The sequence below is a fragment of the Daldinia caldariorum genome (genome assembly GCF_022478825.1).
Source record: "Daldinia caldariorum strain CBS 122874 unplaced genomic scaffold F4812scaffold_2, whole genome shotgun sequence".
In the NCBI taxonomy this organism is placed as follows: Eukaryota; Fungi; Ascomycota; class Sordariomycetes; order Xylariales; family Hypoxylaceae; genus Daldinia; species Daldinia caldariorum.
This window is the reverse complement of record NW_025953038.1, coordinates 2,175,387-2,188,702: the sequence shown is the minus strand read 5'-3', so window position 1 is coordinate 2,188,702 and position 13,316 is coordinate 2,175,387. Positions and strand designations below refer to the sequence as shown.

At 46.7% G+C, this 13,316-nt stretch overlaps 3 protein-coding genes across 3 annotated transcripts; 1 reads left to right on the top strand and 2 right to left on the bottom strand.

Annotated features, from left to right (window-relative positions):
• Window positions 1-1,966: 1,966 nt before the first annotated feature.
• On the bottom strand, window positions 1,967-4,719 carry F4812DRAFT_187177 (uncharacterized protein). Its single transcript, XM_047930081.1, has 3 exons — window positions 4,437-4,719; window positions 3,618-4,361; window positions 1,967-3,565 (listed from the first exon to the last, which is right to left on the bottom strand). The coding sequence occupies exons 1-3, from the start codon at window positions 4,572-4,574 to the stop codon at window positions 2,135-2,137; spliced, it is 2,313 nt and encodes a 770-aa protein (XP_047793946.1). The 5' UTR covers window positions 4,575-4,719; the 3' UTR covers window positions 1,967-2,134.
• A 781-nt stretch (window positions 4,720-5,500) lies between these two features.
• F4812DRAFT_414930 (Orotidine 5'-phosphate decarboxylase) lies at window positions 5,501-7,857 on the bottom strand. The gene has a single exon (XM_047932926.1). The coding sequence runs from the start codon at window positions 7,371-7,373 to the stop codon at window positions 6,222-6,224; it is 1,152 nt and encodes a 383-aa protein (XP_047793945.1). The 5' UTR covers window positions 7,374-7,857; the 3' UTR covers window positions 5,501-6,221.
• Window positions 7,858-9,566: 1,709 nt separating this feature from the next.
• On the top strand, window positions 9,567-11,774 carry F4812DRAFT_187047 (CDP-alcohol phosphatidyltransferase-domain-containing protein). The gene is made up of 5 exons (XM_047930080.1): window positions 9,567-9,929; window positions 10,027-10,530; window positions 10,657-11,033; window positions 11,091-11,712; window positions 11,769-11,774. The coding sequence occupies exons 2-4, from the start codon at window positions 10,278-10,280 to the stop codon at window positions 11,484-11,486; spliced, it is 1,026 nt and encodes a 341-aa protein (XP_047793944.1). The 5' UTR covers window positions 9,567-9,929; window positions 10,027-10,277; the 3' UTR covers window positions 11,487-11,712; window positions 11,769-11,774.
• Window positions 11,775-13,316: the final 1,542 nt, after the last annotated feature.

Below are 13,316 nucleotides of genomic sequence, written 5' to 3'. Positions count from 1 at the left end.
ATCTAATGCCTCTCGAACTGTCAATCTTTCGTAGACCACGGAGATTTTACTTACTAACAGTAACGATATCAATAAAGGACTTACTCATGTTGCTTCAATTATTTATCCTTACGTAGGTATATTTTAGAATAGATGTGTTAGATTATCCCGTGCAGAGATCCTATAGTAAACTCAGTGTTGTCTTCCACCTCACGTAGACCACACCGCCAATACACTGGCACACAACAAGAGAAAGCTATTGTTACTGCGGCTTTTTTTGCTTTCTCCGGTGATAAGCCAGATCTTTAATAGTCTTCTAGTCATCGTATATGCCCATAAACACGGCTAAAGCGGTTAAATGCCATAATATGTGTAGCCCATTCTTCAGGTAGATGATTATATCCAATGATAATAGTAGGTAAGTTTAGTATACTACACTTGATGGACATGAAGAAATCCATTAGTTTAGGTAGGTATTCTTGATGGAGAAATCGAGTAAGTGCTCGCTACAACAGAAGTATGGTTACGCACGGCCGACGAGCTATCATATAAAAAGCAGGACACATCCCATTTCGATACCCATCAACATTCCTCTCCTCTTCTCTTCTTCTTCTTCTTCCCGTAAGCTGAGCTGGCCTCGCCATGTGCCCCCCGGACTTATGCCAGGATATATACACGGTAACCGCCCGTCTTTCCCCGCGACACATATACAGCGCAGCGGCCTATCGTAACAGTGCCAGTTAGTAATAGACAATGGATCTAGCCAGCCAGCCAGCCACGATAGCAGCAAAGCTTTGTATATATTACACAACACCCTACCTCTAGGCACTTTCTCTCACATATCACATACGCATACATACAAAGGTACCTACGGCACAGAATATCCCCTCCCCTCCTCTCCTCCCCCCCGGCTCACGATCCACTCCTTCCTCGCCTATCTCCGTGGACCAGAAACGCTCGGTCCCCATCTCCCATGTCCAGCCCACTCCCGCCGCCGCCGTCGTCGAATAGGAACGTAAACCATCGGTTCCGTAACGTAGGTAGGTAGGTACCTAATATTAGGTACCTAAGGTGTGTATGTATGCGGGTGATCTTAGTGCGGCGATTACAGCGGCAAGGGGGTCGACAACTGTATGTCTACCTAACCTAACCTAGCCTAAGCTGACCTGAATATGAGGCGGTTACAGTACGTCGTTACCCGGCAGCTAACGTTGGAGCACGTCGGAGCACGAAGGGGGGGGAGAGAGTAACGCCCGCGGGAAAAAGAGATAAAGCCCGGAAGGCAGGTCCCAGCGATGCAATGCGATACGATCCGAAGTACGAGACCCGAACAAGCGAGGCAAGACAATGCGTTTACCATATTCTGCTTCAACGACAGCATACGTAGGTACCTACCTGAACCTAGACATGCGTTACAATACAAAATCAAGTCCTACCCAAACCCAAACCCAACAGACCACCGATCCGAAGCACAAACATAAAAATATACTGTCCCACGATCCCACAATGTCCTCTCCTCGATACCACGTCTACGCATACCTACCTACCTAAGGTAGATATACCTTACCTGACGTAGGTATTTTGCCTCACGGCCCGTTCGCGAGACTCAAAAAAGCGAAGCCATCACTGATTGATTCATCCGGTCGTATCACGTACCAAACCTGCGTGATAAACCCGAGACACTGATAACCAACTAACAAGGTAGTCAGTCCGGTGCGGTTACAGAAACATATAAACCCCTTACGGCTGCAGAGAGAGAGAGAGTAGCACGGCTCGTTTAACGTATAGGGGGACCTCGCGCGAACCCTTAAAGCCGCCATCGGCCTTAAGAAAATACTTACTCCATCGGCCGCGCCACCAATATTTCGGACTTAAAAGTTGCAACATTATAAAGGGATCGGCTTGGGAGCCTGGGCGGCTCCCTTGTAGGAAAGGACACACTCTTAATATCATTTTTTTGTTTTGTTTTTTGGCACAAAACCAAACTAAAAGTCTTCTTCTTTATCTTATTTGAATCACCGCAAGATTGAAGGATATCATAAACCCGGAACCCATTTCGTCTGCATACAAGAAAACGCCTAGCTTTGTTCGGGGTCTCCGTTCATGTCGTATTTCATCGTTTCATCCACAACGTCGCATATCAATCAGCTCGTTTTCAGTAAGTAGGAAATTGGTTTAGTATATTCCACAATGTGTCGTTTCCAAATTCACCACCGAATTGCCATGCTGCTTGCCCTTCTCCTACGGGACCATCTGCTAAGGTAGGCGCGATGCTAGCACTGTTTGTCGTCCCAGGGAAACTTTCCGGCCAGGTCGTTGGCGGTCCATCGCTACTCCGGACGGCTGTTAAATCGTTATAGGCAATGTCCCCCATGGGATACATCGGCATGATCGCGCTGAAGTCAAAATTAGTTGGCAACGTCCATTCCACGTTCGCGAAGATATTGTCCGAAGTCCCAGACGGGGGCGTTAGGCCGGCGCTGGAGCTAATACTTCCGTCCCGCTCCCCCGCCGACGGTTGTGCTACAGTAGTACTGGTATTTGACGCACTACTCGTGTTCTGAGACGAGGGCTCTGATATCGAGTTAGGCGTATGCATATGGGAAGAGCTACTCGATGTTCCACTAATGCTCGTAGAACTACCACCTGCTTCGCTAGTTGTCTTGACTGACAATCCGAAACCCACAGCCTTCTTAAAACGAATGTAAATAGCACGCAATACACTTAAGGCGGCCTGGGCAAGCCGATTTCGAGTAGCCATCTTCTCGAAACGTTCAATTGCCCATTCGAAATGTTGTCGCGCCCCCGGCAACATTGCTTGATGCTCCTTCGGAAACAAAATATAAATGGATGCTATCATAATAACAGCGTCGAAGGTACCAAAAAAGAGTGTGAAAGTCTTATGCTGTTGCGGCTTCAAAAGAGCAAAATAAATCTTCTGCGCTTCCAGCATATCTAGACTTGCCTTGAGTGCTTCGTGACGACTGTTTGGTCGTGTGAAAACGTACGGACGGTGTAAGGCCATGATGTTGAAAGATATGAGCTGGGGTAAAGTCGGCCGCACGTACGGTAGCCACCAACACTCCGGAAGATTGTCAAATCGGGTGTCCGGGTTCTCCATGCGGAAGGGTGGCGGGGTGCGGGTATAAAGTTCTAGCAGTTCTTGGTGGATCTTTTCGACCCTGGAGAAATCCTTTGGAAACGGGCCTTCTTTCTCTAGGTCTAGAATATCCCGTAGTGGTCGCATAACCTCCCATGACCATATCGCTCGTGTTAAAGGCGTAGGTGGGTCATTCTCGCCGCGCAATATTATGGGAGACTTTCTCGTATCCTTGGGGATAATCGAGTCTATAGGAAGACTTCGATTCATAAGGCGGTAATCCACACTGGTAGGTCTGCCCAGAACGGCACCGGTGTGTAAATCCCAGCCGAGTAAAGTCATCCAGACTCTCCGGCGGCTTTGAGCATCCCACATCTTTTCTAAAGCCTCTTCGGTAGAGTCGTCTGGCGTTGGTTGAGGATCCATCTGGTCTCGATGCAGGCCAATCTCTTGTGCATCTCGAATACATGTCCCCACTTGATGCCACTACCAAGACATTAGAATGATTAGGCAATTTTATATGAAATTAGGAACTTACAGCTTCAGTGACCATACCGGTATACTTGAGAAAGGCGGCCCTCACCCAACCAGCTAATACAGTCATAATAGACATTTGACGTTTCCCGAGGAGTGATAAAATAGAAATACCCGATTCACTATACTCAAATGCTAAATCGTCGAAGGTCATGTTGCTTGTATACTTTAACAGCTCAAACGTCTCTTCCATACCTTCGGGAAGATATAGGAGAGAAGAGGCCAGCATTTGGAAGATAAGGGCCGGGAAGGCTCTTAGAATCGGATCCAAGGCTTGCAAGCCTGATGTCGACAGGACACTGAACGGCACGCTATACCATCTCTCCATCAACTGGTAAAAGACAGGCTCATCAATGCTGAAGTACTGCCAATTGATATCTCTGAAGTATATGGCTGCTAGCTTTTCAACGTAAGTCCTGGCCGGTAGCAGGCGGATCAACGTCTTATATCGTTCGCGCATGCCATAATTATCGCCCTCAAACCTCTCCGACGGCATTCCCGCCAATGGCTCCCCATTACTTTCGATTTTGCGCAATATCCCAAGAGTCGATACGCTGTTAGAGGAGTACCCAAAGTCTGCTGTCTTGACGGGCACCGATATACTCTCGAGCGATTCGGATGGGCGGTCGTGAGTAATTTGAGAAGGGCCTTTTCGATCAGACTTAATATGCGGCGTGCCGGTTTCGTACCGACAGACTGTTGCCTTGTTTCGCGACATGCAATTCGTACATGGCATCTTCCGGTCGCACTAGAAAACGGCGTTAACAGTTTAGGCGGTGTTTGATTGTTAGGCCGACAAGGGATAAGGGAGGGTGGTAATCACCTTCTGCTTTCTCCTATGACATTCGGTACAGCTGATGACAATTCTTCTCCGCTTGCGAGGCGGCGCTTTAGGATGAGGCTCTTGATTTGTTTTGGTATCCATCTGAACAACACTTTCAGCCACTTGTGCGGCAGACATGGCGATAAGAATGTGGTCAAATCCGAAAGTTTTTTTCTTCTTTTTTTTATTGTAACGATGTGACCCGACAAGATGATTGTGGGTTGAGGGGAAATTGAGTAGATGTATGGTAGATGCGGACGGGAAAGATTGGGCTCTGCTCCCACGGGATTGCGCGGTGTAAATCGTATGGATGGATGGCTAAAGATGGAGGTACCTAGAAGGCAAGGTTCAAGGTAGGTATGTAAAAAGAGACAGAGCGGGCAGAGGGTTGTTCCTTAACTTCAATGCTTACTCGCCCATGTACCTGCCTACATACCTAATGTAGGGCATGTAAGGTAAGTAGGGTATGGAAATGTGGAAGGAAGTATGTACAATCTTACGTTTATAGTATAAGGTACCCAGCATACCCAGCATAAAATCATCCAAGGCCCCGCTCTACAAAGGTGCGCGCATACGTGTGTGATGTCTACAGTCGACCCCATCCCGACGTTCTTTCCTTAGAGTAGCCATCACCACCCTCACCTAATAACTTACCTAGGTATATCCTAGAATATATACAACTACATTGAAACAAACTCTACTCTAGCACACTTTATGTTATGCAACTAAGTGCCCAGTTATTCTAAACGCTATTTTAGATTAGGCACATATTTAGTTTATTAGTATATCAATAACTCCCGTAGTAAGACTTATTATATTAAAGTTGCCAGCTAAATGGAGTTTTTACCCCTACCTTAAGTTTAGGTAGTTATATCAGCAGATCAATCCTTAATCATCATCCACTTAGTTATACCATTCTAGGACTGGTGTAGAAGTTAGAACCAATCATATTTAAAGAACAATTCTTCTTTACATTCGGAACGGTGGCTTTTCCCCGCTAAGACCGTTGTCTCCGTGCTTAGATGATTATGTAACGAGGAAGTTTAATCATCCGCAAAGGAAGGTTTTTTTCTTCAATCCTCTTTTTTATCTTTTATCTGAAGTACCTAACTTAAGGGACACACACCTAATATTATTAGACCTATATGATACACGCATATATGCATTATAATTCCTAGCAACCTAGCAACCTGCATTGCTAGTCTCCCACAGAAGCATAAGATGAACTAATGTATGCGTTAGAAAAGCCGCTTACACTTATAAAGTGCGAGATGCCCTTTTTTCCCCCTTCTCTCTTTAGTGGAAACTGTAGAAGAAAAGTTGCGGTACATGTCGTGCCAAGACCCGCCTCTTCGCGCCTGACAGATAATATGGATGAAGGACGCGAAGGCGCGTGTAAGGAGCGAGCTCCAATACGCACCACGATGAGTTGGAACTTGTTGGCCCATCATTGACAAAATGAAGACGAAACCCAACAAGGTATCCCTTCTTCCAGTTCATATCTCATACAAACCGTAGATGTACGCATTCAGTATAGGAAAAACTCATAGAGACCATTCGCAAGGAAGAACTCCGCCGTGATATGCTTATTAACTTGGAAAACAGTTGGACATCATTTGGTTATGACTTGACTCTCTTATATTCCTTTTCAATTTTTGAGTTGACCAGGTCCCCGAATAACAATGACAACTATCTTGTATAAAGCCGAAAGAACTCCAGGCTCCGGGACGAAACGATCGTCCATGCTCGATATAGATCCGCCTAATGCGAAACATCTTGTTTCTCTCACGCTTGCTGCCCTATCCTGCTCAGATAAGCTTTCCATGCCTTTCTTCGATATCGTTCAGCTTCCAACTGCGGAGAAGCCGCCTTGATAATACCCCGCCCAACGATGACGATATCACTACCACACTCTCCCACAAGTTTTGTGGGCGTGTTATATTGCTGACCAAGGCCATCGCCCGCAACACTGACGTCTTCTTCGTCTCCGTCGGGAGGTAGTTGGCAACCTGGAGTCATGGAGATGAAGGCATCTGTGCTTTCACTGTTAAGGGTTTCCTGGGAGATGAAACCCATCACGAACCCCTTGTGCTCTCTAGCAGCTTCGACGCAGGCCTGCGTGTACTCTCTGGTCATCAAATTCCCCTCGCTGGACATTTGTGCTAATATCAGAAGTCCTCGTTCCCATGGGGGTTCCTCAATCCCTGGGAATAAGAACTCGTCGCCTTCCGCAATAGAATTGCCAAAACGCGGTGAATCCACGGGCTCAAACGATTGAGTGAGAGTAGTAATTGACACGATACTTCCCTTTCTACCGTTGTGCTCAGGACGGACACTTGATGATGGCGGGGGGTCCTTCGAAGGTGACAGCGCAGTCGTAGGATGTCCGTCCGCCTCGTCGCTACTATTTTCGTCAAACTCATCCGAAACCGGGGTTCCGACGGAGACAGACGTCCTTACTTCGTAATTGACACGGGAACGCCACCGGGCGGCTGCTTGGTGGAGCGCAGCCACGGCAGCCTTACCAGGAATCATGTTAACATTTACGATGTGAGCCCAATCGATGATCCGCGCAGTTCCAGCCGTATACTGTTGCTGAACCGTGCTGCCGATATCCCCAAACTTCCTATCCTCGAAGATGAGGAAGCCATGCTTCCTCGCGAGGGCACCCAGCTTAGGACCGGTGCCAGTTTGCGGGTGGTAGTCCCATCCAGCGACGAGGTCATAATGCGTCTTGAGTACGACGATGGACGGACCCATTCGATCGGCTAAGGTGAGGAGTTCGCGAGCGGAGGTAACATCGGCACTAAGACATAGATTCGACTTCTTTAGTTCCATGAGTCGAAACAGATAGTTGAGTAGCGGGTGAGAGGCATTCTTGGCTCTTTCGGCGAAGCTCGCCTTGAACGTAGGATGGCGATCCTGATCTGCACACATAGCAAAATAATTATCGATAGGCCGGCAACTAAGTTTATCTGTTTTCCTCCTTTCTTCAAGCGCAACCAAGGTACAGGACTCTAGATGGTCGAGAGATGCGATCGCAAATAATTGTGGGCTAGCAGAGTTCCGGCGAACACGTTCACCCGATCAGGTTCTGCCGAAAAGGGTCTTTCGTCTATCGGGGGGCGATCGGCGGTTGAGCGAGAACCCTGGACTTAGTGGAGCTAAATGATGTCAATTTACTGCGGCAGATGGGATAAATCTAAATAAGAAATAGACGAGATGGCCGCGAAATAAGCCAAACGGTGCAAATGCTGCGGCTAGACCTCTTAATATATAAGAAGAATATATCACTTGCTGCAACTATATAGGTGGGCAGGACAAGGTAAGGTGTAGAAATGGATAACGGCTAACGGGTACATGGGAAATTTGTCCCACTGAGGAGAAAGCGATCATACCTGAAAGCTGGAGACGCAGAGGCGCAATGCCGTTCTTCTACTCGGTAGACCGCCTTGGCTGCTTGGTTGATGTGGTAGCTGACCGACAATCCCGTGCATATGCTGTTCTCCCCTTAGATTTTGAAGAACCCGGTGTCTTTGGGCCTATTGGTTCCCTCTGGTATGCTTGTTTGCTACTGGAGGAGAGAGACGGGTAAAAGATATGCGGGTTCGGGTTGGGAATCAGACCAAAAGATCGGACACACCGTGCAGGAACCAACTCCAGATGAGGGCACCACCTAGGTAGGCAAGACCAAACACGACCCGTCCCGAGATGAGCTTCAGGAGACTCGGAAGCGGTAATCGAGGAAATAAAAGAGGCCCTGAAAGGGGGTAAAACGAGAATGGAGCAAAGGTTTGAAAGGAGATAGTTGTGAAGGCTACGTCGTAGTTCTTCTCAACGCCAGCTTGTTAACATCTAATAGATGTCAGAAATCTAAATTAGTAGGTCAATTGGCGTCCTGGAATATATTTGATCAAGACTTGAGAATTCAAGTCGAGACTTTTAAGTGTCTTGTGCTGTTGGTTATCAATAAGAAACTTGCATAGAGGAATGCACATGTAGGTATTTTTACGACGAAGCAGTTCAGGGTGGGGGAGCGGCAGCACAGGTAGAGTAGCAAAGTGGGATTTTGGATGCGAGAAGGTATGTGGTGGGTTTTGTACAAAAGTAGGTACCTTAGGTAGGTACCTAGGTAGGCTGCTAAGTAGAATGGGTGTTCAAATGGGGAAACGCCCACCTGCAGTTACACAAAGAATTAGGCGAATGACCAGCCGTATTGCGGTGGACGTCGGTAAGGTAGGAGGTACCCAATTCTTAAGACTGCAGGTGCAAATGCACTGGACATACATTCCATCCCGGCCTGCAGCCAACTTTATTATGAACAGGCTAGGTACATGATGAATAAACTACTATGTATTAGGTAACTATCCTGTTTCTTCTGAAGATTGTCCGAGGATGAGACTCGGTGGCGTCGAGTGGTTGCAGTCAAAGAAGGCCCCACGTACCAAAACTAGCCAATACCACGTTGAGATGTTGAGATGTATGCGACGAGGGGACTTGATGCGTTGGCTATAATATACCTAGGTAAGTAGGAGTGGTTCTCAAAAAGTAATAAGCCGCCTTGTTTAGAGGTACCTAAAAAGGTTGATATATCCATGGATACGATTTACAGTAGTTAAGGACTTATTACTTGTACCCTACATATGCATGCATCAATTGATACTCACATGTATAAATAGTTATGTTAGATATATATGATTACCCCTAAGCTAGGTACCTAATAATAGGATGTAGGTGGGAAATACAAAGCTGAACTTGAAGCTATTGTGTGTACCTACCTGTGTAAATCCCATCGGCTTTTGGGGGATGGGGATGTGGTTTGTAAAGTCTGACCAAGTTTACGCTGATACAACAAAAACAAAAACTATGGCTGTCTCTATTATAGGAAAAGAAACAGGCGTGAAGTAGGTACCCAATCAACTCGGTCACAAGCGTCTTCTACCTGCATCCTTCTTCCTGTAGAGGCAGACTCGACGAATCCTTTACAATTTTCATGCCAACCTTCTGAAGCAAAGAGACGCGATGGAATTATTTTATTACATACGACATACCAGACTTGATAAAACACTATACAACAGGTAAAGAATACCTTGCTCGAGTCATTCTAACTCGGCTTACAGGATCGCTATAAAACGCAACTACGTAAAGTACCTAACCTAAAGGAATGCTTAGAATAGGTACTGGGCACAGTTGCGTTAGCAATGTACACTACCTACATGTACATGTACCAGGTAGTGTATGAGTGTATGAAGAGGGCACCTGCAGCCTTATCTCTTTCTAACATTACCTAGCATTTGATCTACGTAATCACTGCTACTTCATTTCATTTTATTTTTTACTTTTTTTAATAAAAAAAAAGAATTGCGGGTCTGACAGCCTCAGACAAGCCTTTCCCATTTTCACAGGTGCGAGCCCCGAGCAGAACCTTGACAGCCCTGGCAGCTGGCAAGATTTCTAGAAGTTCTTCCCGACGCAGCCGAAACGGTGTCTCATGTCTGTCTTCTCATCACTATCACATCATCTCCTCACCTTCGCCCTTTGATATTCTTGCTTGATTAGTTTTCACCTGACTTTTTTATTCTTGTGATAGCTATCTTCTATTTCGCGAGCGCATCCTTTCTTTCACTTTTATAGCTCCCCCGCTTCCCCTCCTCTTCCGCCTTCTTTCGCGGGAGAGAGCTGTTGTATTCATATCACACCACCCGAGCGAGCATCACCTCAGCACGCCAGTGCGGCTCAGCTGAGCGCCAAACCCGATCATCCTTTCAGCTACCGAAAAAATAATATCGCGTCACATACTTTCTTCGCTGACACTTTTGTCGCACTTAAAGGGAAGCCATCATGTCTGAAAGGCGAACCAGGCGGCAGGCCGCTTTGGCAGCAGCAGCAGCTTCAGCCCCCACGGCTGGCGATGCCGACAACACTCTTACCAACAATAATCAGGACGAGGTTGTTATGAACGACAATAATAAAGAGGCTAAAAATATCAATAAAGTTGGGAGCAATGGCAACGGCGACGCCATTACATCGTTAGATCCTAAGGTGAATAGCCTGCCGAAGGAAAATATATTCCTATTTTGGCCTAATATTATAGGTATGCGCTTACCAAGTTCATTCAACACCACCATTCGATTACACAGCCTCGTGATGCCCTCCTCTATATAGTACCTAGTTACCAGTGTTGGTGCCTTGTATTAACCCGGAAACTCGAAAATTATAGGCTACTCTCGTATCGTCCTAGCTATCGCATCTCTCTACTACATGCCCCTCCATCCGCGCACATGTTCCATACTTTATAGTATCTCGTGTCTCCTTGACGCCCTCGATGGCTACGCAGCCCGTCATTTTCAGCAGTCAACCAAGTTTGGCGCCGTTCTGGACATGGTAACCGATCGATGCACTACCTCATGCCTACTTGTGTTCCTGTCCTCCGCCTTCCCGCGTTGGGCGATCGTATTCCAGGGGTTGATTTCGATCGACTTTGCGAGTCACTATATGCATATGTATGCCACATTGGCTATGGGCGGTTCGGAGACCAGCCATAAGAATGTAGACAAGTCACGAAGTTGGCTATTAAACCTGTACTACACCAATAAGGTCGGTTTCTCCTCTTGGCAAAAGCCCTGTCATCTGTTTTAGCTTACCATGTCCTAGACTGTGCTCTTCATTTGCTGCGCCCTTAACGAAGTCTTCTTTATTGCCTTGTATCTGCTATCCTTCTCCTCGCCACTTTTGTCGCCTCAGCTCCTCGAACCCCTTGGCGAGTCAAGAGCTGCTGCCATCCAGACTGGAGCACAGGTTAACAGTTCAGTCCTTCGCCAGCTCTTCACCAACCCTTATAGTGCTGGTGCTTTAGAGATGGCGCGCGCAAACAAGATGGATTCTACTTTTCCTTGGATCCTTGCTGGAGTCAGCGCTCCTATCATGGCCTTAAAACAATTCCTTAATGTTCTTCAGCTCGTCAAGGCAAGCAGGTGGCTAGCCGAAGGCGATGTCCAGTCGAGAAGAGCGGCTGGTTTGCCGAGACCAAAGGACGATAAGCATGCCTAAGAGAAAATGTTTCTTAAGTAGAGGTTTAGCGACCGTATACGATCAAGTAGTCATATGTGGATCAGCATAAACCTGAACGGGGCAAAGCCATGGGGATGGTGTGTACGAAAAAGTACGATTTCATTAAAAGGAGCGTCGGGCATCGGGGAGCCGGCATGGTTCTTATTCAACGGTTGCATAGGATCGGTCATGGAAAGCATGGATAGGGATCTGGCTTGATAACCGGGTATGTTCCTCGCAAGTCGATTAAAGGGGCAGAGGGAGGCTAAACAGGTTAATTAGGTGCATGTCCCTAGGGCACCAAGGGGATTGATTGTCTTCGTTGTAAATATGTAATCCTAATAATGAGTTTCGTTAAACTCACATGTGCGATATAGAAGGGGGTCAGTCGGTAGGTGCAAAATCTGATACCTTAGGTACCTCTATCTTTATGACGAGAATTATATAGAAGAGAGTTGATCTCGTACCGCGCATGTATGATGCCTGTTCTGTTTCACTTTGACAGCTACCGAAGGTCTATTTATCTGCGACGGCCTGCATTGGCGGGAATAGCCGTCTCCACACGTATACTTTGAAATAGGGGGAAGGGGGGGAAGAAATTCACGAACGGTGAGGATGGTGCAGGATTTAGCTTTACTCCGAGGTAAGTACAGGTACCTACCTACCTACCTAACATAATAGTAATACGCCCCATTGAGGACGAGGATTGAACCATGAATCTTCAAAATAGCCTTGTTAATCACGTTGTTTCGACTCAATGTCATACTATTATCCATAAGGATTAAACGATATAGTTCAGGTAATTAAGCCGTCCAAGACAACTACCTAAGGTACCCGTATGCATGCATCGGTCATGTGTAGGGCTGCATCGGAAATGTTCCAGACGATCGAGTTTCGAGGCTTTCTTCTCGTTGTGCTTCTCCGCGGTAAACTGGAATGAGGAATAAAAAAGCATGTGTAGGTACCTTAGGTTAAGTTAGGTACCTGGTATAGAGAATGGTGCTTGGTCTAGCTTGCGTTATGTGTGGTGTCTTAGCAGGGTAAAAGCAAAAGATGTCTCGACTCTATTCTACGATCAACGCGGCATGCTACATTTTGTCTTGGGAGAAGTAGGAGGCTGAAGAAGTGCCTAATCTCCTTTGCCTTAACCCCACACCGCTTGTATGATATGCTATAGGTAGTCCTCCTGTATTCGAGATGCTAGTAGACGTATGGTCTATAGACTTGCCTTGGAACCCACGATCTCACTCCGAAGGGGGTTAAATATAGCTGGCATACACTAGTTAGAGTAGATAAAAAACACAATGGACACATCCCAGTACCTAATTACCGAAAGTAAACTGTCGGGTAGGTAGAAGATATCAATATCATCAGATCAAGATTTGAATGAATCTATGGAACAGGAGTCTCCCCAAAGAAGTGGATATGAAGCGCATCACAATTCACACTCCTCTTCCCCTCTATCCCCATCTCATACTAGGTACGGACTACCTCAACATCTTCCCCATTAACTACACCGCAGGTGGGATGCTGCTATACACGCATATACATACATACATTCATGCATACCTCGTATCTTAACGCCCGAAGACAGCCCTCAAAGCCACACGGTCACCCATTCATCTATCTATCTAGTAGCTATCTATCTATGTACGCCATTTGCTAGCAAAGAAGCAGACCCAGACGGCACAGACCGGAGATGCTCAGCAACCGCCCAACTACCTAGGTACCTGGACGGGTGAAGAATAAATATCGCGCCTCATGCGGGCTTGACGTTCGGGGGGCCTAGATACAGTAGTAAGGTCTGGGATTGGTATTGTACCGAGCGCT